Source organism: Lissotriton vulgaris, chromosome 7, assembly GCF_964263255.1.
Source record: "Lissotriton vulgaris chromosome 7, aLisVul1.2, whole genome shotgun sequence".
Classification (NCBI taxonomy): domain Eukaryota; kingdom Metazoa; phylum Chordata; class Amphibia; order Caudata; family Salamandridae; genus Lissotriton; species Lissotriton vulgaris.
Genome location: NC_141695.1, coordinates 1,365,623,757 through 1,365,646,449, shown reverse-complemented (window position 1 = coordinate 1,365,646,449; position 22,693 = coordinate 1,365,623,757). Strand labels below are relative to the sequence as shown.

General features: G+C 45.1%; 1 protein-coding gene across 1 annotated transcript in view; it reads right to left on the bottom strand.

Moving 5' to 3' along the window:
* BCL7C (BAF chromatin remodeling complex subunit BCL7C) overlaps positions 1 to 22,460 on the bottom strand; it is a 102,384-nt gene extending 79,924 nt beyond the window's left edge. The window contains exons 1-2 of the mRNA XM_086932061.1: positions 22,102 to 22,460; positions 21,267 to 21,345 (exon numbers count right to left, since the gene is read on the bottom strand). Coding sequence (XP_086788187.1) covers positions 21,267 to 21,345; positions 22,102 to 22,193 — 171 coding nt within the window. The 5' untranslated portion in view covers positions 22,194 to 22,460. The remainder of the gene's footprint in view (positions 1 to 21,266; positions 21,346 to 22,101) is intronic.
* Between the last annotated feature and the right edge of the window lie 233 nt (positions 22,461 to 22,693).

The window sequence follows — 22,693 nt, the reverse complement described above, 5'->3', positions numbered from 1 at the left end:
CAACCTGAGATGAGTATATTAATGAGGTAATAACCATGCTAGGTCAGATGGCTAGGACTTACCGAAATTTTAGCATCTGTGTTTATTAAATAAATTAGTCTATACCTAGAACATTCCAACACATTTTTACCAGTTTTTGGTATAACAGTAATATGGGCCCTTAAAAATTCAGATGGTAAGTGTCCCTTTTGTAGTGCCTCATGAAAAACTGAATTTAAGATTGGAGCAGTGAGATTTTTTGTAATCTTATAAAATTCAATGGGTAACCCATCCTCCCCAGGGGCTTTACCAGTAGCCAAACTACCAATGGCCTTTAATATTTCCTCATTTGTAATTTTACCTTCAAGCTCCTCTTTCTGTACCTGCGTTCATTTGTGGGAGTTGATTTTAGAAAAGAAATCCTCTTTTACTGATTGATCAAAACAATTTATAGAAGTATATAAGGATTCATAATAATTTTGAAATTGAGATAAAATTTCTGATAGGTGTGTAAATATTTTGTCTCAGAACTTCTAATGGCAGGGACCACTCTGGACGATTCTTGGTGTCGTCACTGAGAAGCTCAAAGTCTCCCGGCTTCTTCCCTTCTTTCACAGTCTCTTTGACAGATATGAAAAAGAGATTTTCAGCTTGAGAAGTACATGTAATATTCAGAGTATATTTCACAACAGAGTATATTTCACTGATAGTAATTTCTGTAATGTCTCTGATGAACGTGTTTGAGAGGGAGTGGTTCCAATTTCTTTTTCCAGGTTAATCCTGGTAATATTTGCTTGTTTCTCTTTAAATGCAGTATCTTTCATCATTAGACCTCTCAGTACTGCGTTTCTGGTGCCCCATAGTGTGTGAGCAGTAAGATTTGAATGTTCATTATCTTTTAGATATTGTTCCACATAAGTATACAGTTTACGTTTTTCTAAGGGGGTCTTATATGAGGAGTAATTAAGTCTCCAAGGAGGTTCTGGGGAACGGGAGAGTGCAAGATCCAAGCAGTTTTCAATAGGTTCATGATCTGATATACTGCAGGGAATTATATTAGCCGGAGTTATTAATGGGAGGACAGATGAAGAGGCCAATAAGTAATCCATTCTGATCTGTACTGAACTTGGGCAGGAAGTGAATGTATAGTCCCTCTCATTCGGATGCTAATAGTCTCCAGGGTTGTAATGAATGATCCTTATCTAAGAGCAAATATCGGTCTATAATGATGAATGTCTGTTTTGCCCAATCTGAAATAGGTCTACAGTAACGTTCCAGTCTCCACTAGTAATACTTGAGAGGAGCCAAACGATGTAAATAATCTACTAAATTGGGAATCCGTTGGAGGGTAAATTGAGCCTACAATTATAAAACTATCACAAATTTGGAAGTTTAGTGGAGACATAGGGACCCTCTATATCTTTCCAAGTTTGTAAAATGTTATATGGCAAGTGCTTACTAAGGAGAATGGCAACACATTTTCTTTGTGGAATGGAATCATTAACATTGCTCTCAGAAGTAATACTAGCATGTAGAACATGACAAACCCAATCTTGTTTACGTTTTTCACATTCTTAGGGAGTAAGGTGAGTTTCTTGTAACAAAACGATGTCCGGTGTATTATGAGCAAAGTAAGTGAGATTTTTTTTTCTTTTGATGTAGCATGTCGATCGATGCACATTTAAAGAAACAATTTTCACAGCTACCAACAAGTTGATTGCATAGTTGAAATAAAATAATTTTAAAAAAGCAGTAAAATTAAGCAATAAGTACGTAAAAAAGAAATATAGCAATTTAGCAAAGTACAACAAATGAGTGTGAGACGATAAGTCTAGGTTATGAAATGGAATATTATTAAGTATGTTGATGAGAATTGATCTAAAAAGAAAAAAACTGCAAGATTATGAACAATGATCAGGTATGTGTCCAACAATAAATGTTCAGACAACAAGGAATAGCTTTTGAAACTTCTAACTTAGAACTGGGAGGATGCGTTTAAGGCAACATGGAATAGAGGCCAGCGAGGCCAACAGTATCATGAATATCACATAATGATACCCTTCATCATAATTAAATCAGGAAGGGAAGATAAAACCATATTATTGTTCTGGAGTAGAGTATGAGCAATACAAAACAAGCATTTGCAATGCAATAGGTCTCGCATTAGGAAAGTTTGAGCTATTAGTCTTGTAAATGACATTTTTTATTTATGTCTTGGTTTTGAAAATAGAGAAATGAATAGCTTTGTCATTTACAATGCCAATACTTTTATCTTTTGCAAATGTGACACCTATAGCATTTGTAATGCAACATGTTTTGTATTTACGTGACTTAGATGTATTGATATTCCAAATAACAATGGCTTTTAATTTTTTTAAAATAATTAATACTTAAATAAAAGTTATTGTAATTTATAATGGCAATAGCTTAAACTTTTGTGAATAACTTTTGTGAAGATTATGTTCAGTGTATTTTATTGTGACGAAAATCCAAGAACAGAATTGAAATATTACCATCTTTGTGTGACATTTGTAATAAAGCTTGAAACATTGAGAGAACATATTTGAACCAGTTGTTGTTGAATGGTTGCACGGATAGATACTGTGGTGGTGCTGAGTGATGTTGTGGTGGCGACGAGTGGTGCTGTGGCGTTCAGTGGTGCTGTGGTACCGCAAAGTGATGTTGTGGTGCCCCTGAGTGATGTTGTGGTGCCCCTGATTGATGTTGTGGTGCCCCTGATTGATGTTGTGGTGCCCCTGAGTGATGCTGTGGTGGTGCCATAGATAGAGTGAGGGCGCTAGACAGATTGATAGAGTGAGGGCGATAGATAGAGTGAGGGCGATGGATAGAGTGAGGGCGATGGATAGAGTGAGGGCGATGGATAGAGTGAGGGCGATGGATAGAGTGAGGGCGATGGATAGAGTGAGGGCGATGGATAGAGTGAGGGCGATCGATAGATAGAGTGAGGGCGATCGATAGATAGAGTGAGGGCGATCGATAGATAGAGTGAGGGCGATCGATAGATAGAGTGAGGGCGATCGATAGATAGAGTGAGGGCGATCGATAGATAGAGTGAGGGCGATCGATAGAGTGAGGGCGATCAATAGAGTGAGGGCGATCGATAGAGTGAGGGCGATCGATAGAGTGAGGGCGATAGAGTGAGGGCGATAGATAGATGTGTGTGGTTGTGTGTGTGTGGGGGGTTGTATGTGTGTGGTTGGGTGTGGCTGTGTGTGTGGTTGGGTGTGTCTGTGTGTGTGGTTGTGTGTGTGGTGTGTGGTGTGTGGTTGTGTGTGTATGGTTGTGTGTGTATGGTTGTGTGTGTATGGTTGTGTGTATGAGGTATGTGTGGTTGTCTGTGTGTGGTTGTCTGTGTGTGGATGTGTGTGTGGTTGGGTGTGGTTGTGTAATTTTGCAATGTTAAGGGATAAATCGAAGTACTGCTAAGTTAGTTAGGATGTGCAAGAACGTCTGTTTAAGGGTACAGTAAAGAAACTGAAAAGCATGTCAATTAGGTAGTTGGGTAGGAGGCAGCATGTTTTTGCATTGCCAAATAAAAAGCGAAAAATGATTATGTAAGTGGGTAGGGGCAGTCGTGTGGTGCTGTGCAGAATGAATAGACTGAGTATGCAGAGTTAGTAGGATGCAAGTATGGAAGGTGAGCAGAGTGGCAGCATGTAAAGTGATCAGTGTTAAAGTATGCATAGTAATGATTATGCAAGTATGCAGACAGTTTAATTTGTAGGTGCTTAAAGTAGCAGTGTGTAAGTGCATTTGGTAAGTAGAGTGAGTATGTAGGATAAATAGAATGAGTGTATGCATGCAGAAGATTTTTTCTAGTGTAGGATGATCAATATGTAACTATGCATAGTGAACAGTATGTAGGTGTTTTGGGGTATTAGTGTACTAGTATGGAGAGTAAGCACAATGTGAGTACATATAGTGATAACAGTGTTAGTATGCAGAGTAGGCAGTATTTATTATGCAACTCAATGAGTATGTGACTATGTAAAGCGACCAGTATGTGAGTATGCAAAGTGATTAGCATGCGAGTATGCAGAAGTAGAAGTATGTAGCTGTGTATAGCTAACAGTGTATGAGTATGTACAGTGATTGTTTTTTTAGTATGCAAGGCAATAAAAAAGTGGCAATGCAAAATAAGCAGTACAGGCATGTTTAGAGGTAGCAAGGTATTAGTATGCATAGTAAGCAAAGTGTAATATATAATGGGGTAGAATTGCTATGGTGGTAATAGCAATAGGAGGAGGTGGACGACTACTAGGCTGTTAAGTGCAAATTGTGTTATAGGCGAGTACTTGGAAGGAGTTCAGTGTAGGCGCTTAAAAACGATTTTATGTGGCAAATTGTTGAGGGCTTAGGGGTGTATTGCAGATGCAAAGGGTGTAGTTTGGTCTGATATCGGAGGGAGTTGTTTAAAGGTGGGTAGGTAGTAATTTATATGCATAGCGTTTGACGAGACTGTGGTAGATGCTGGTATGCTGCATGGACAATTGGCCTCTAGAATAAAAAAAGGAATGTAAGGGTACAGAGACATGGTGAGCATGAATGACTAATAGTAGTGGGTGGGTTGTTCTATATTGCTGTTTTGTGTTGCAAGCATGCTAGAGTTGGGACTAAAGGACATGAGGGGGCTAGAGGTGAAAGGTGATGTGAAAGCGGATGTAAGTTTATAGTTTATGTTCGGCATGTTGGATACGGAGAGAGAGAGAAGACTTCAAGCTATGTGTAGATAGGTGCGCATCTGTATGACAGTGTTGTAGACTGTGTTGTTGAAGAATACAGAAGGAATGGGTGGGCAGAGGGGCGTTGTGTATGTAGCAGCGTAAGAAAGTGACGGCAAGAGGAAGGTGTACTTTTAGACGAACAGTGCTTTTTAAAAGTATTTAAATGGATATGCAGGAGATGCACGATACGAGTAATGTATGTTTTTTTTGTGTGGTGTTATATAGCACAGCTTTTATCTGAAGGTGTCTTAGTGCTTTATAATAGGAACATAAAATGACAAGTGAACAAATCACAAAAGCAAACTAAAAGTGACATGATGTTAAAATGATAGTTGCGAGTAAAAAAATATATTAGGTAGCAAACATTGCATCGCAGGAACAAAAACGGAGAAGTATGCAGGTTACAGGGGAAAACAAAGTACAATATAGGGAAAATACTGCAATATATGCTAGATAATAAGACACAAGAAGTCTGTCACAACCTTTTAGTTTATATAAGTTGTTAGCACGATTGTCGCGCAGGCAGTTGCTTTTAACAAGTCTGAGAGGGAAATAAGGAAATGCACGAAGGAATAGCGGCTAGTTAGATAACGATTAGAAGGTATGGTTTTTTATGAGGCGTGTTGTGGTTTGTATGCACTTTGAGTTGGTAAGTTAAGGAGATGAAAATGAGCTGAGGGCTATGCGAGCTAGGTCTAAATGTTTGCGAGCGACGTTAGGCTTATTGGACATGGAAGGAAACAGTATTGGTAGAGTTTTTTGGAGACCTGCGCGCCCACTAATTTGGCAGTATAGTATGGGTAAAGTTGTTTGGGGAGGTATAGGTGGTAACATATGTGCAGAGCCGTTGACGCCAGGGTGATAGGTGGTGGTACGCAGCATGGACAATTGCTCTGTATAATGTAGGGAATAAAGTAAGAGTACAGAAAGATGATGTCCAGGGGGGGCTAGAAGTAGAATTTAGGCTGTGACATAGAGCTAGTTGTACTTAGAAATGTGCAATATGTATACTAATGGATAGAACTAGCTAATGAGTAAAACTGCATGAAGCGTAACATAAGTTTAATACATTACTTTTTTTGTGAACGGGATGCAAACGTCTATTAAGGAGCGTTTTTTTGCGATCGAAGCATGTAATATTGAAACAGCACTGTAAATAGGTTAATGTTAAATATATTGGCATAACCCCTAACATTAGTTTAGACATGGAGGGAGAGATAATTGCAGATGATGTGTAGATAAATGGGCATGTACATAAGAGTGTTGTAGACTTTGCGGGGGTAAAGAACAAAAAAGTAATGTAAGATATGAAGACGTATTAAGCATGTAGCGGTCAAAGAAAGTTACTGTGTGTTGGGGGTTACTTGTACACGAACAGCGCTTTTTAAAGAGTGTTTGGGATAGGTATGTAAAAGAGGCAAGTATTTGAGTTAGTTTGCATTTGTACGTGCTGATAGCGCTGTTGCGGCGCAGGCAATTGGTCTTAATAAGACAAAGACAGAAAAAAGAAGAGTACATAGTGATCACGCACGCAACAGCCATTGGTCCCACGGGGCTTCAGCCCCCCTCCGTCGTGTGTCAGCCTGGCAAGCCCCCCCCTGTCGTTTGTGTCAGCCCGGCGTAGACAGCTTTGTGGGTTGGCGACTGTGTAATTGCAGCTGAACCTGAATACTTAACAGGTCTTTAAAACACTATTTACGTGTATATTACTGTTTTGTTGTTTATTCATCTCTTCTTACAGCACGCAGTTTGTGGTTGGAAGAATTAGCCTTCCCCCTCGTAATATTGTCCAGCCTCCCTCGAATTTTGGCTCTTAGTTGCCCGCCTGATAGGGATAGTGCGTATAAAATGTAGATAACAGAGTGTGTTGCTTGAAAGGGCCGTGTTATGTTTCGAATGCACTTGGGACCATAGTTGAAAGACAAACGGGCGGATGGCGATGCGAGGTACGTGGAAAACTTTGGGAGTAATGTTAGATTTGTTAGACACGGAGGGAGACCGCATTGGTGTAGTTTGCTAGAAAGCTGCGGAGGACGATGCAACCTACGTAGAAAACTTTGCGAGTAACGTTAGGCTTGTTAGACACGAAAGGAGACAGCATTGGTATAGAGTGCGAAAAGCGCGCAAATTAAGTTGCTAGGGCAGAGGCAGCATCTGGCTGGATTGCTAGATAAAACAGAACAAGCAAACAAGTACGGGAAATGCAAGCGGATCCCTTTGAAGTATCTCACGGCCTCGCGGCCCTGAAAATGAAAGCAATTAGGGGGGAGGTGGGAAGGAGGCTGATGGCTTGGATGTGGACGCGCGTTCCGCACTAGTAATCAACACGCACTGTCCAAAATCCGCGATGGGAGAGCATGGGAGAGCTTCTTGGTTTCACTGCTATAGACTCGTCCTATTCCATTCCTGCGGAATGGGAATAGGCTGAGACCTAAAAAGGGGGGGGGGGAGGACTATTGTTTCACACCTTAAGTGAGAAAAGAAGGGATGGGAAAGAAGTATAGAGAATGTAGTAATCGCAACTTATGATCTAAAATTAACCAATATGATATTCAAGAATGTATTAAGAGGAGAAAGAGAATTGAAGAAGAAAGAAGAAGAGGAGTATAAGAAAGGTAGGAATAGAAATATAAAAGTAAAAATAAAAAGCATACACATTACAAATCCGCAGAGAAATGCAATACAAAGTGAGCATTCTTGACAAATGTCACGGTTCTTGATATCTCTGGCAAAATAAAGACCAACCTTTGATACAGTATAGGTGTTTTTGACATACTTGTGACTCTCCATTACATAATATGGGCTCTGTTACAATGCTGCTCATGCTGAAATTAATGTGATGATTTTTGATATCATTTCAACATAATTCATGTTATCCCTAGTGCAGTGCTCGAAAATGATGATGATGATAAATGGGGACAAAGGGTAGAATATGTCCCTGTGAGACAGGAGTACATGTGCAAAAGAACAAATAATGGACGGCATGCTAAACAATGCAAACATTCACCCCCAGTCACTAAGTTCTGGGCTTAGTCCATTGTTCTTTTGCTCACCACGCCACCCCAGTTTGGACCAGCCAAATGCAAATCAGACTGGACCCTTTGCCTCATGGGTTCAGTCCAGCCCGAACTGCCAAGCCAGGTCCTCCCTGGCCCGGAAACAAGCATCCTGGGACCTGTTTCGGGGTATCTCCCCTCATCAGCCAGGCTAGCTTGAATCCAGTGGTGCAGTGTGCATGGGATCCACGTCTGGGCATACCCTTGCCACTTAGGGAGACAAAAGCAAAAGGAGCAAATGATGGACGGAATGCTGAACAATGCAAACATTCACCCCCAGTCAAGAGATCTGGGTTAAATCCATCATTTTTTTGCTCACCATGCCACCCCAGTTTAGACTTCGCCATATGCAAATCAGTCTTGACCCTGTGTCATGGGTACAACCCAGCTCGAACTACCAAGTCAGGTCCTCCCTGGACTAGAAACAAGAATCCTGGGACTGGTTTGTTCTTTTTGCATTTGTCACCCAGAGTGGGACGGGTATGCCCAGACATGGGTACCGTGCTCTCCATGCCACTGGAGTCAAGCTACCCTGGCTGATGAGGGGGTGAAACCCCAAAACCGGTCATAGGATACTTGTTTCCAGTCCAGGAAGGACCTGGCCTGGCAGTTTGGGTGGACTGTTCCCACTGGGCACAGGGTCAAGGCTGATTTGCATATGGCTGGGTTTAACCTGGAATGGCATGGAGAGCAAAAAAACGATGGATTTAGGCCCCGATCTCTGTACTAGGATGAATGTATGACATTGTTCTGCATTCTGTCCATCAATTGTTCATTTTGCAGGAGTACATGTGAGCACTTAGTGAAGTTGACAAGCTGTTAGCATTTTGACTCCATTGGGGTGTTGAAAAAGGGAAGTAGATTCAGCTACTTTATCAAAAAGCAGCGTTTTTATTTCACAATGAAAGGTCTGCATTTTCAGAAACTGACAAACTGATGTATAGCGCACGACTACCTGGGCATCTCAGCGCTTGTACGAATACCGCTGAGGAACCCTTCCTGGCCTTTCCCTGTGAAGTGCCCACTTCTTGGCATCCCCAAGGTGCAGCCAGGCATCCCAGCGTTGTTGGGGCCGTTGTGGAGATTAAGCAAGCTATTGCCCAGAGTTGCAGAGTGGGACCCATGATTAGAATAGGCACCAAGGCGAGAATTAACAGGTCCGAGGAGATTGAGCCCAAGACCCGCCGAGGCGGGAATTGAACCCTAGTCCCGGGCCAGACTTCTGCATCAGGGTCTGCCGCTCTAACCATTGAGCCACACTTCTCCACCATTTTTAGAATTAGATTTAAAGCTGATATTTAAGAAATAATGCATGCATAGTTTATGTGAGGCTTACTGCTAAATGTGGTTGCTTGGCATCACTGGCCGCTACTCCACTGTTTCATTACTTGAGTGAAGGCATCCGAACGACTGGGGATTAATTAAAAGGTGAGGAATCTGCGCTAGAAGTCTGTTTCAGAATGTCTAGATGGCTGTAATGATGCTGCTTCTCCCCATTTCAGTGAACTACTTTAACGACCACCGATTTCCATACAACCACTTAGGCTCTGATTCAGAGTTTGTCAGAATGTTCTAACCCTTGTGTAAAGCTCTGTTCTCTGGGGGCCTGAATTTTGAGTTGGGTGGTATTTAGTGCCCCCGTTAAATACAGAGTGTGTTAAATAAGTTACCCTTAGGGAAATTGCAGCAGAACAAAACCGCAGAAATTCAACAGGGAAAGGCAGTATGGTATTCACTGAGAAATATGGATTCTGGTGTAATAGGCACCAAAGTCTGCATGTTATACCCCAGCAAACTCAGAATAGATGCTATCTAATGCACACAATAAATTCCGATCCCTGTGGTGCCGCATTAATCAGGTGTGATGCTACACATCTTCAATCCAACAAACTTGGAACCTGGGACCTGTATCTCACCCCCTTTTTTGAAATATTTAAGCGGGCTGACGAGCCTGGGACCCCGCACCCGCGCGCCTGTGTGGTACTAGACCTGGCAATATTTGGCAGCCACCGGCAACCCCAGAAGATAAGAAGATCGCCTATTCCCTGCTGATGAGGGGTAAATACCCCGAAACACGTGTCCAGGGATGGCGAAGAAAGATACATCGCGGAATACAAAACTACACTGACCATAGTCCTTAGGGGCGATCCAGCTGGTGAGTGGTGTGCGACCCCACCCCCTTTTTTGAAATATTTAAGCGGGCTGACGAGCCTGGGACCCCGCACCCGCGCGCCTGTGTGGTACTAGACCTGGCAATATTTGGCAGCCACCGGCAACCCCAGAAGATAAGAAGATGGCCTATTCCCTGCTGATGAGGGGTAAATACCCCGAAACACGTGTCCAGGGATGGCGAAGAAAGATACATCGCGGAATACAAAACTACACTGACCATAGTCCTTAGGGGCGATCCCGCTGGTGAGTGAGTGGTGTGCGACCCCACCCCCTTTTTTGAAATATTTAAGCGGGCTGACGAGCCTGGGACCCCGCACCCGCGCGCCTGTGTGGTACTAGACCTGGCAATATTTGGCAGCCACCGGCAACCCCAGAAGATAAGAAGATGGCCTATTCCCTGCTGATGAGGGGTAAATACCCCGAAACACGTGTCCAGGGATGGCGAAGAAAGATACATCGCGGAATACAAAACTACACTGACCATAGTCCTTAGGGGCGATCCCGCTGGTGAGTGAGTGGTGTGCGACCCCACCCCCTTTTTTGAAATATTTAAGCGGGCTGACGAGCCTGGGACCCCGCACCCGCGCGCCTGTGTGGTACTAGACCTGGCAATATTTGGCAGCCACCGGCAACCCCAGAAGATAAGAAGATGGCCTATTCCCTGCTGATGAGGGGTAAATACCCCGAAACACGTGTCCAGGGATGGCGAAGAAAGATACATCGCGGAATACAAAACTACACTGACCATAGTCCTTAGGGGCGATCCCGCTGGTGAGTGAGTGGTGTGCGACCCCACCCCCTTTTTTGAAATATTTAAGCGGGCTGACGAGCCTGGGACCCCGCACCCGCGCGCCTGTGTGGTACTAGACCTGGCAATATTTGGCAGCCACCGGCAACCCCAGAAGATAAGAAGATGGCCTATTCCCTGCTGATGAGGGGTAAATACCCCGAAACACGTGTCCAGGGATGGCGAAGAAAGATACATCGCGGAATACAAAACTACACTGACCATAGTCCTTAGGGGCAATTCCACTGGTGAGTGAGTGGTGTGCGACCCCACCCCCTTTTTTGAAATATTTAAGCGGGCTGACGAGCCTGGGAGCCCGCACCCGCGCGCCTGTGTGGTACTAGACCTGGCAATATTTGGCAGCCACCGGCAACCCCAGAAGATAAGAAGATGGCCTATTCCCTGCTGATGAGGGGTAAATACCCCGAAACACGTGTCCAGGGATGGCGAAGAAAGATACATCGAGGAATACAAAACTACACTGACCATAGTCCTTGGGGGCGATCCCGCTGGTGAGTGAGTGGTGTGCGACCCCACCCCCTTTTTTGAAATATTTAAGCGGGCTGACGAGCCTGGGACCCCGCACCCGCGCGCCTGTGTGGTACTAGACCTGGCAATATTTGGCAGCCACCGGCAACCCCAGAAGATAAGAAGATGGCCTATTCCCTGCTGATGAGGGGTAAATACCCCGAAACACGTGTCCAGGGATGGCGAAGAAAGATACATCGCGGAATACAAAACTACACTGACCATAGTCCTTAGGGGCGATCCCGCTGGTGAGTGAGTGGTGTGCGACCCCACCCCCTTTTTTGAAATATTTAAGCGGGCTGACGAGCCTGGGACCCCGCACCCGCGCGCCTGTGTGGTACTAGACCTGGCAATATTTGGCAGCCACCGGCAACCCCAGAAGATAAGAAGATGGCCTATTCCCTGCTGATGAGGGGTAAATACCCCGAAACACGTGTCCAGGGATGGCGAAGAAAGATACATCGCGGAATACAAAACTACACTGACCATAGTCCTTAGGGGCGATCCCGCTGGTGAGTGAGTGGTGTGCGACCCCACCCCCTTTTTTGAAATATTTAAGCGGGCTGACGAGCCTGGGACCCCGCGCCTGTGTGGTACTAGACCTGGCAATATTTGGCAGCCACCGGCAACCCCAGAAGATAAGAAGATGGCCTATTCCCTGCTGATGAGGGGTAAATACCCCGAAACACGTGTCCAGGGATGGCGAAGAAAGATACATCGCGGAATACAAAACTACACTGACCATAGTCCTTAGGGGCGATCCCGCTGGTGAGTGAGTGGTGTGCGACCCCACCCCCTTTTTTGAAATATTTAAGCGGGCTGACGAGCCTGGGACCCCGCACCCGCGCGCCTGTGTGGTACTAGACCTGGCAATATTTGGCAGCCACCGGCAACCCCAGAAGATAAGAAGATGGCCTATTCCCTGCTGATGAGGGGTAAATACCCCGAAACACGTGTCCAGGGATGGCGAAGAAAGATACATCGCGGAATACAAAACTACACTGACCATAGTCCTTAGGGGCGATCCCGCTGGTGAGTGAGTGGTGTGCGACCCCACCCCCTTTTTTGAAATATTTAAGCGGGCTGACGAGCCTGGGACCCCGCACCCGCGCGCCTGTGTGGTACTAGACCTGGCAATATTTGGCAGCCACCGGCAACCCCAGAAGATAAGAAGATGGCCTATTCCCTGCTGATGAGGGGTAAATACCCCGAAACACGTGTCCAGGGATGGCGAAGAAAGATACATCGCGGAATACAAAACTACACTGACCATAGTCCTTAGGGGCGATCCCGCTGGTGAGTGAGTGGTGTGCGACCCCACCCCCTTTTTTGAAATATTTAAGCGGGCTGACGAGCCTGGGACCCCGCACCCGCGCGCCTGTGTGGTACTAGACCTGGCAATATTTGGCAGCCACCGGCAACCCCAGAAGATAAGAAGATGGCCTATTCCCTGCTGATGAGGGGTAAATACCCCGAAACACGTGTCCAGGGATGGCGAAGAAAGATACATCGCGGAATACAAAACTACACTGACCATAGTCCTTAGGGGCGATCCAGCTGGTGAGTGGTGTGCGACCCCACCCCCTTTTTTGAAATATTTAAGCGGGCTGACGAGCCTGGGACCCCGCACCCGCGCGCCTGTGTGGTACTAGACCTGGCAATATTTGGCAGCCACCGGCAACCCCAGAAGATAAGAAGATGGCCTATTCCCTGCTGATGAGGGGTAAATACCCCGAAACACGTGTCCAGGGATGGCGAAGAAAGATACATCGCGGAATACAAAACTACACTGACCATAGTCCTTAGGGGCGATCCCGCTGGTGAGTGAGTGGTGTGCGACCCCACCCCCTTTTTTGAAATATTTAAGCGGGCTGACGAGCCTGGGACCCCGCACCCGCGCGCCTGTGTGGTACTAGACCTGGCAATATTTGGCAGCCACCGGCAACCCCAGAAGATAAGAAGATGGCCTATTCCCTGCTGATGAGGGGTAAATACCCCGAAACATGTGTCCAGGGATGGCGAAGAAAGATACATCGCGGAATACAAAACTACACTGACCATAGTCCTTAGGGGCGATCCCGCTGGTGAGTGAGTGGTGTGCGACCCCACCCCCTTTTTTGAAATATTTAAGCGGGCTGACGAGCCTGGGACCCCGCACCCGCGCGTCTGTGTGGTACTAGACCTGGCAATATTTGGCAGCCACCGGCAACCCCAGAAGATAAGAAGATGGCCTATTCCCTGCTGATGAGGGGTAAATACCCCGAAACACGTGTCCAGGGATGGCGAAGAAAGATACATCGCGGAATACAAAACTACACTGACCATAGTCCTTAGGGGCGATCCCGCTGGTGAGTGAGTGGTGTGCGACCCCACCCCCTTTTTTGAAATATTTAAGCGGGCTGACGAGCCTGGGACCCCGCACCCGCGCGCCTGTGTGGTACTAGACCTGGCAATATTTGGCAGCCACCGGCAACCCCAGAAGATAAGAAGATGGCCTATTCCCTGCTGATGAGGGGTAAATACCCCGAAACACGTGTCCAGGGATGGCGAAGAAAGATACATCGCGGAATACAAAACTACACTGACCATAGTCCTTAGGGGCGATCCCGCTGGTGAGTGAGTGGTGTGCGACCCCACCCCCTTTTTTGAAATATTTAAGCGGGCTGACGAGCCTGGGACCCCGCACCCGCGCGCCTGTGTGGTACTAGACCTGGCAATATTTGGCAGCCACCGGCAACCCCAGAAGATAAGAAGATGGCCTATTCCCTGCTGATGAGGGGTAAATACCCCGAAACACGTGTCCAGGGATGGCGAAGAAAGATACATCGCGGAATACAAAACTACACTGACCATAGTCCTTAGGGGCGATCCCACTGGTGAGTGAGTGGTGTGCGACCCCACCCCCTTTTTTGAAATATTTAAGCGGGCTGACGAGCCTGGGACCCCGCACCCGCGCGCCTGTGTGGTACTAGACCTGGCAATATTTGGCAGCCACCGGCAACCCCAGAAGATAAGAAGATGGCCTATTCCCTGCTGATGAGGGGTAAATACCCCGAAACACGTGTCCAGGGATGGCGAAGAAAGATACATCGCGGAATACAAAACTACACTGACCATAGTCCTTAGGGGCGATCCCGCTGGTGAGTGAGTGGTGTGCGACCCCACCCCCTTTTTTGAAATATTTAAGCGGGCTGACGAGCCTGGGACCCCGCACCCGCGCGCCTGTGTGGTACTAGACCTGGCAATATTTGGCAGCCACCGGCAACCCCAGAAGATAAGAAGATGGCCTATTCCCTGCTGATGAGGGGTAAATACCCCGAAACACGTGTCCAGGGATGGCGAAGAAAGATACATCGCGGAATACAAAACTACACTGACCATAGTCCTTAGGGGCGATCCCGCTGGTGAGTGAGTGGTGTGCGACCCCACCCCCTTTTTTGAAATATTTAAGCGGGCTGACGAGCCTGGGACCCCGCACCCGCGCGCCTGTGTGGTACTAGACCTGGCAATATTTGGCAGCCACCGGCAACCCCAGAAGATAAGAAGATGGCCTATTCCCTGCTGATGAGGGGTAAATACCCCGAAACACGTGTCCAGGGATGGCGAAGAAAGATACATCGCGGAATACAAAACTACACTGACCATAGTCCTTAGGGGCGATCCCGCTGGTGAGTGAGTGGTGTGCGACCCCACCCCCTTTTTTGAAATATTTAAGCGGGCTGACGAGCCTGGGACCCCGCGCCTGTGTGGTACTAGACCTGGCAATATTTGGCAGCCACCGGCAACCCCAGAAGATAAGAAGATGGCCTATTCCCTGCTGATGAGGGGTAAATACCCCGAAACACGTGTCCAGGGATGGCGAAGAAAGATACATCGCGGAATACAAAACTACACTGACCATAGTCCTTAGGGGCGATCCCGCTGGTGAGTGAGTGGTGTGCGACCCCACCCCCCTTTTTTGAAATATTTAAGCGGGCTGACGAGCCTGGGACCCCGCACCAGCGCGCCTGTGTGGTACTAGACCTGGCAATATTTGGCAGCCACCGGCAACCCCAGAAGATAAGAAGATGGCCTATTCCCTGCTGATGAGGGGTAAATACCCCGAAACACGTGTCCAGGGATGGCGAAGAAAGATACATCGCGGAATACAAAACTACACTGACCATAGTCCTTAGGGGCGATCCCGCTGGTGAGTGAGTGGTGTGCGACCCCACCCCCTTTTTTGAACTTGGAACCTGGCCCAGAATGTGGGATGCTTGACCTCTATTGTCTTACCACAGTCTCTTAGCCTGTACATCACTTATCCCCCTTACTAACCCGTCCATCTTCTTATGATGCATTCCCTCTTAGCTGTCCCATGGGCATACGCCCTAAAAAAGCAGGAGGGCGGACTTATTACCATAGGTAGCATGCATTGACAATACGTAAAGTGGCATTATGGGAAATCATGTCACAGAAAGGGATGCCCCCTTCCAACTATATTATTCACTTTATTGAGAATGGGTCTCTGTCTTTACAGACATATAGGAGATCCATTTTTTGCTATACAGTATACATGAATCTTAGGCAATATTTATAATCGATGTATTCACATGTAAACTACATATGCACTTCTCTACTTGTTTGAATGGCTTTTGGCAATACACAAAACAACATTTAAATTTTAATGCATGCATTCACGAACATTAATTATTTACACATAATGAAAAAACATATATCTGCCATGCCATTAAACATACATTAAAAGGCAGAAATTGCTTAAGAAGCATTGCATACTCTATTTGTTGCAGATCAAAAATGTGACACTGTGCAGTACTATTTATTGCATGTGGTTAGTGGCACCTAGGGTAAGCGCCAACTCTCTGAGCACAACCTCAGTGAAACAAACGTGTTTCTTTATCAAATGCTTCAAATGTCGCAATAAGTTAAACCAGCACTATGCTCATTTTCTTCATGTTTTATTCACATGAATCTCTCATCAAAATCCATGGAGTTTCATTTCATATGTAAATCCAATTCATTGTGTACATAATGACATCATATCCCAATGCATTTCGGACACATGGTCCTTCATCAGGGGAATCCTGAAAAAATAATAATGATATAATCTAAGTATGATCCACCGAGCAAAAATTAAATAAACAAATACATTGCCTTATTCATAGAAGTTTCTAGTGGATTGTGGCGGATAATGAGCATATCGTGAGGGTAAAAAGCACCCGAGAACGTGCTTGCCCAAAGATCAAAGGATATGCAGTGAAACCAAAATAAACACAATCTGTAAATTAACTCTAGTGTCTAAACAGGAAAAGATAAGCCAAGTATCATGAGAAAAGGAATCCCGAATAGTTGGACAATCACCGTTAATGAACATGTTACATGCAAAACATAACCTCGTGTGATCACTACGTTAGGACCAAGTCATACGCGCTGCGCGGTGCATGAAACGTACGGGATGAGTAGAGCAAGATCACGCGTCCTGCTAATGCGCCCTTCGCCATTGAATGTGAAAATTTCGTTCTGTATATACGGAAGTGCATTAGGCGATGTAATGTGTATAGAAAGAGGACTACGTGGATAACGGCCATATTGGAGTGGTGACTAAATATAACAAAAAGAAAACAAGTGGAATTAGATAGTACATCGTGTACAAGTGTCAGATTGGTGATACGCAAGTATCGCAGAGATACTATAGACTACAAGCTGGGGGAAGTATACTCCTGGGCTGAGGTTTATGCTAGGAGACGCCAGAACAGACCACCAAGGGATAATACCAACACCACAACAGAGACTTCATCCTCAGAGGAAGAATCACGCACTGAACAAAGACGTGTTAATCTACAAAAACCTTCAACTAGTGCTGAATCTTCTACCCTCTCTGTGGTTCCTTTTTTAGAGGAAGGACCAGGAGAAAGAGACGACCCAGGAGGAGCCAGGTCAAAAGAAAAGGAAAAAGAGAAAGAGAAAGAGAAGGACAGGGAAATGAGAAGCACAACGTTGAACCAGAGGGTAGAAAAACCAAAGAAGAAGACAACCTAGTAATCAATATTTCCTCATACACTCTGTCTGAACAAGAAATTACTGTATTGCAAAAAGGCACCTCATTCATCCCCACCAGCCACACCAATGAGTTGGAGCTTGAAGTCAGTTTATTTAAATTCATGCGCAATCTACGTTTGAGACATTTTTTTTAAAATGTTTTGCCTCCACAAAATAGAGATCATGAAGATCAACTGAGAGGATTACGAGCCAGAAGCACATTTATGGCACCAGTCAGTCATAAATCTTTCGACATCTTTGAGAGCCTGGTCAAGAATGACATCAGCGGCATCAATTACACCAGGAAGAAAAAGCATTTGAATTTAACCAACAAGGAATACTCAATACTCAACAACCTGGCCAAGAAAGTGGATATTACATATCAAACTGCCGACAAAGGGGGTGCTTTAGTCCTCATGGACACTACATTCTATAAGGACCAAGTTCGAGAACATCTGTCAGACAGGAACACTTATGATCTCATTCATCTCAATCCTACTAGTCAGTAACGAGAAGTTTTGATGAACATTCTATCCATGGCTGAAGAAAACGGTACCATAGATTCGAAAACCAAGAAATTTCTGACTCCCATCAATCCCAGCACACCAAGCATGTATATGCTGCCGAAGGTTCATAAAAGCATAACCCAGCCTCCATTCAGACCCATCGTGTCCACACGTGGCAGCATTCATGAAAACACTGGTAAACTCATTGACAGGTACCTTCAACCACTAATCCAACAGTCTCGTACCTATGTAAGGGATACCACACATTTTCTACAGAAAATAAATGGAATCAGGTTTGAGGAAGATGAAACCATCTGGCTATGTTCTATAGACGTTAAATCTCTATACACGAGCATCCCACATGATCTTGGTATGGAAGCAATTGAGAACATCCTACTACACTCTGATCTTTCACAAGATTTTCAGATTTTCATAATGCAACTGATGCATTTTACTCTATATCAGAGTTATTTTTCTTGGGATGATCAATTTTATGCACAGCTGTCCGGGACTTCCATGGGCAATTGTACTGCACCTGTCTATGCTAATGCATTCATGACATATTTTGAGGAAAATAACATCTTGAATCAGACACCTTGGACTACGCATGCCATGACGTTCTTGCGATACATAGACGACATCTTCGTTTTATGGAGAGGAGACCATGACTCTCTAGACAAGGCATTAACAGATCTCAATTACATCAATGACCGGATCCAATTTACCTCGGAGATCAACCAACAAACCATCACATTCTTAGATGTGAGAGTGACAAGGATCCATGATCATTTAGAGACCGATCTCTATAGGAAAACTACTGACAAAAACAATACCCTTCACTACAGTTCTTATCACCAGAGATCATTGAAAAATCACCTGCCGTTCTCACAACTCCTCCGTGTCAAACGGATTGTATCTGATACCACTAAGTATGAGGAACAAGCATCCAACATGCTGGAACGTTTTGTGAAAAGAGGATATCCTCAAACCATCTTGGCTCACGCCAAAGAACGCTGTGATAAGATCAAACGGCAAGATGTATTGGTTACACAATCTAAGGACAATAAGTTAAGACCCTTGGTCGTATCCAAATACTCTGAGGCCTCAAGGGCATACAAAACTTCAATATTGAGACACTGGCCGATTGTCAGTCGAGAACAGGATTTTAATGGCATCCTTTGTGAACAACCGCTGTTTGCCTACAAAAGAGGTAATAACCTCAAAGAACTCATCAAAAACCCTAAACCTACGTCTTCAATCATATATAAAGGGAATCAACCTTGTCTCAATTGCCAGAACTGCAACAACATGATCAAAGGTCCTGTGATCAAACACCCTATGAAGGGCACCGATGTCAAATTGAAACTGAATGCTACATGTGATACTGAAAATGTCGTGTACATCATCAAATGCCCGTGTGGATTGATATACACTGGGAAAACCACACGTAAATTAAAATTGAGAATCAACGAACATAAGAGTAATATAAGAACTGCTAACATTAAATCCAACTTGGCTCTACACTTCAAAGACAGCAGACACAATATCAGTCAGCTCAGGTTCGCTGCTGTAGAAGTGGTTATCAAGCGAGACGACAGAGACAACAATAACTTTTTATTGCAGCGTGAAAATCATTGGATTAAATTCCTCCAATCCATGAAACCATCTGGTCTTAATGACCGGATGGAATTTCAATGTTATCTGTAGAGAAGCGACTTTGACATGTACTGTTTTTTGCTCTATCATTAATTCTTGCTCTTAACTGCGATGTTTTATTTAATTCACCGTCTTTCCTACTGACCCACTTCTTTGTGATCACCAATCTGACACTTGTACACGATGTACTATCTAATTCCACTTGTTTTCTTTTTGTTATATTTAGTCACCACTCCAATATGGCCGCTATCCACGTAGTCCTCTTTCTATACACATTACATCGCCTAATGGACTTCCGTATATACGGAACAAAATTTTCACATTCAATGGCGAAGGGCGCATTAGCAGGACGCGTGATCTTGCTCTACTCATCCCGTAAGTTTCATGCACCGCGCAGCGCGTATGACTTGGTCCTAACGTAGTGATCACACGAGGTTATGTTTTGCATGTAACATATTCATTAACGGTGATTGTCCAACTATTCGGGATTCCTTTTCTCATGATACTTGGCTTATCTTTTCCTGTTTAGACACTAGTTAATTTACAGATTGTGTTTATTTTGGTTTCACTGCATATCCTTTGATCTTTGGGCAAGCACGTTCTCGGGTGCTTTTTACCCTCACGATATGCTCATTATCCGCCACAATCCACTAGACACTTCTATGAATAAGGCAATGTATTTATTTATTTAATTTTTGCTCGGTGGATCATACTTAGATTATATCATTATTATTTTTTCAGGATTCCCCTGATGAAGGACCATGTGTCCGAAATGCATTGGGATATGATGTCATTATGTACACAATGAATTGGATTTACATATGAAATGAAACTCCATGGATTTTGATGAGAGATTCATGTGAATAAAACATGAAGAAAATGAGCATAGTGCTGGTTTAACTTATTGCGACATTTGAAGCATTTGATAAAGAAACACGTTTGTTTCACTGAGGTTGTGCTCAGAGAGTTGGCGCTTACCCTAGGTGCCACTAACCACATGTTTGATTTCCACACCTTCCTCGTCAGGGGGTGATATCTTTGAAGCACACCACAACCTGCTCAACTTACTTACACAGAGGAGTGCGTGACCCACACCTGAGTACTATTTATTGCCACATCGGTGCTTTACAGAAACAACAAATACATTATTGCACAAATGTTCGGTCTGCGCCATTTACATCTACTTTTAAATGACCTTATTAGCCCTGATTACAAACCGGGCTGATTCTGGAGTGTAAATGCTCATCCAATAAATGCAGATTGCTTGGGGTGTGGTGGTTAACAGGCGCAAAACATGCACCTTATTCAGAGTTCAAAACTGGAAAAGATGGAAAGAACACGCACAAAATGAATGCGTTTTCCCCTGTTCCAAGGTGCACAGCCTCATTTTTGGTACTATTTGCCATCATGTTTTTCCTGACAAAAATCATACGGGCAAAAGCTCCCGCTACGCAATTTACCTCTGAGTTTTAATCCCATTTCCAGCGCCAACACCTGCTTGCATCAGTGTGGAGACATATATACCATGAAGGAAGTAACACAGACATCTGCAGAGGCAGTTCAACCCATCGGGCTGCCTAAATGGAGTTCAGTCACTTGGGTTACTAAGCCTCGGGGAAAGGCTTCATGCAGATGGATACAGTGAAAAGAGACTTCTAGAGAGGCTCGTAGGGCTGAGACTAAGTCGGTCTCATTTTGCGAGAGCACAGCTTTAATGAGATAAGTACCTTGAGAATGGGAGTATTCTCAACAGGTCGTGGCCGACCAGCCAAAGACAAACGTACGGAGGCTCACTCACCTCTTCCCGGGGATCGATGATTGGGACCCATTTGTAGATGCGCAGGGAGGTGTCTCCAACGGTCACCCAGCGCTTCTCCCTGCAGAGCGAACAAGAGGAAGGTGAGACGCAAAGCAAGCGCAACGCATCCGGCCACCCCGTCAATTCCACACACACAGCTCAGCCAAAGAACGTCAACTCCGACCTGCAGGTCACGTGTAACAGTACTGGGCACCACGTGCCGCCCTGCCAGTACACCCCAGTCCTGTCATGAAGCACTGCAAGTATTGTTACTGGAAACAACACACAACTCGAACAATGCACATCTGCCCTAACTGCTGCTGTCCCAGTACTGGAAATCACACACACACCTGCCTGCGCACCTCAGTCTAGACCACACCACATACAGCAGCCGCACTCTCTAGTACGTGGAACCTCATACAGCGCAGCCAGTGCACAGCAATCCTGTCACGAAGCACAGCCAGGTGTTCTGTTACTGGACCGCAGGCGCAACTCTACCAATGCACATCCATCATGCACTGCAGCACTCCCTGCTATTCCAGCACTGGCAACCACACTGCTAAAATACCTCAACCCAGCCAAGCTCGACGGCGCTGGGATGCAGACAGCTCTCGTAGCATTTCAAGCCTGTCCACATCACTCCTCCACGGTTATCTCACCGGAGCCTGCACAGAACTTATCTATGCACCTCTAACCTGAGCTATAGAATCTTTTCTTTTCTAACAATTGGCGCCCGACACAGCTCTGCGCGTGCATTCAATCCTCACTCTCTGTGGGTTATTTAAGGGGTTACCCCTCGACACCCCCCCCCCCCCAAACCCCTCCATGCACTTACCACCGCCTAACCTTCTCGATCACCGCCATCACTTTCTTGATGTCATCTTTGGCCCGGCTTCGGGTCTCGGCCCTTGCTGTGCGCCCCGACATTCGGGCTCGACCCCTGCCTTATGCACCCTTTGTATCAAATCCGTACCTTGAAGAGGGCCGAGGGTGGCATAACTGCTATAGATTTAATATAGAACGCGAGTACTTCATTTTGATGGCACAGCGGTGTTTTCTTTTTTTTTCTCGAACCCTCGCTTTATCTTTTATAGGCCCACACTTTCCCCAACAACGTTTAACAAACACAAAACACTACATTAGCAGGAAGTGAGGCGAAAAAGTTAGAATTAAGAAAAAAAAAAGGAAAACGACATAAAAGAGAGTTTTACAGTCGGTGCGTCGCGTGCTCAGCGCCATCTATTGGTCGGAAGAGTCAATTTGTATCCGTTTCTCCTCTGAAGTTTAGTAGGAGTCTACGGTATAATAGTGTCTCTGTGTTCTTTGAGCACCCCGCTTCTACCTATACAGATGTAGGGCTATTCATCTCGGCAAACCTTGCACCGTCTTCAATTTGGAAGAGATGTGTAAGTCTAGCTTCTGAGTTA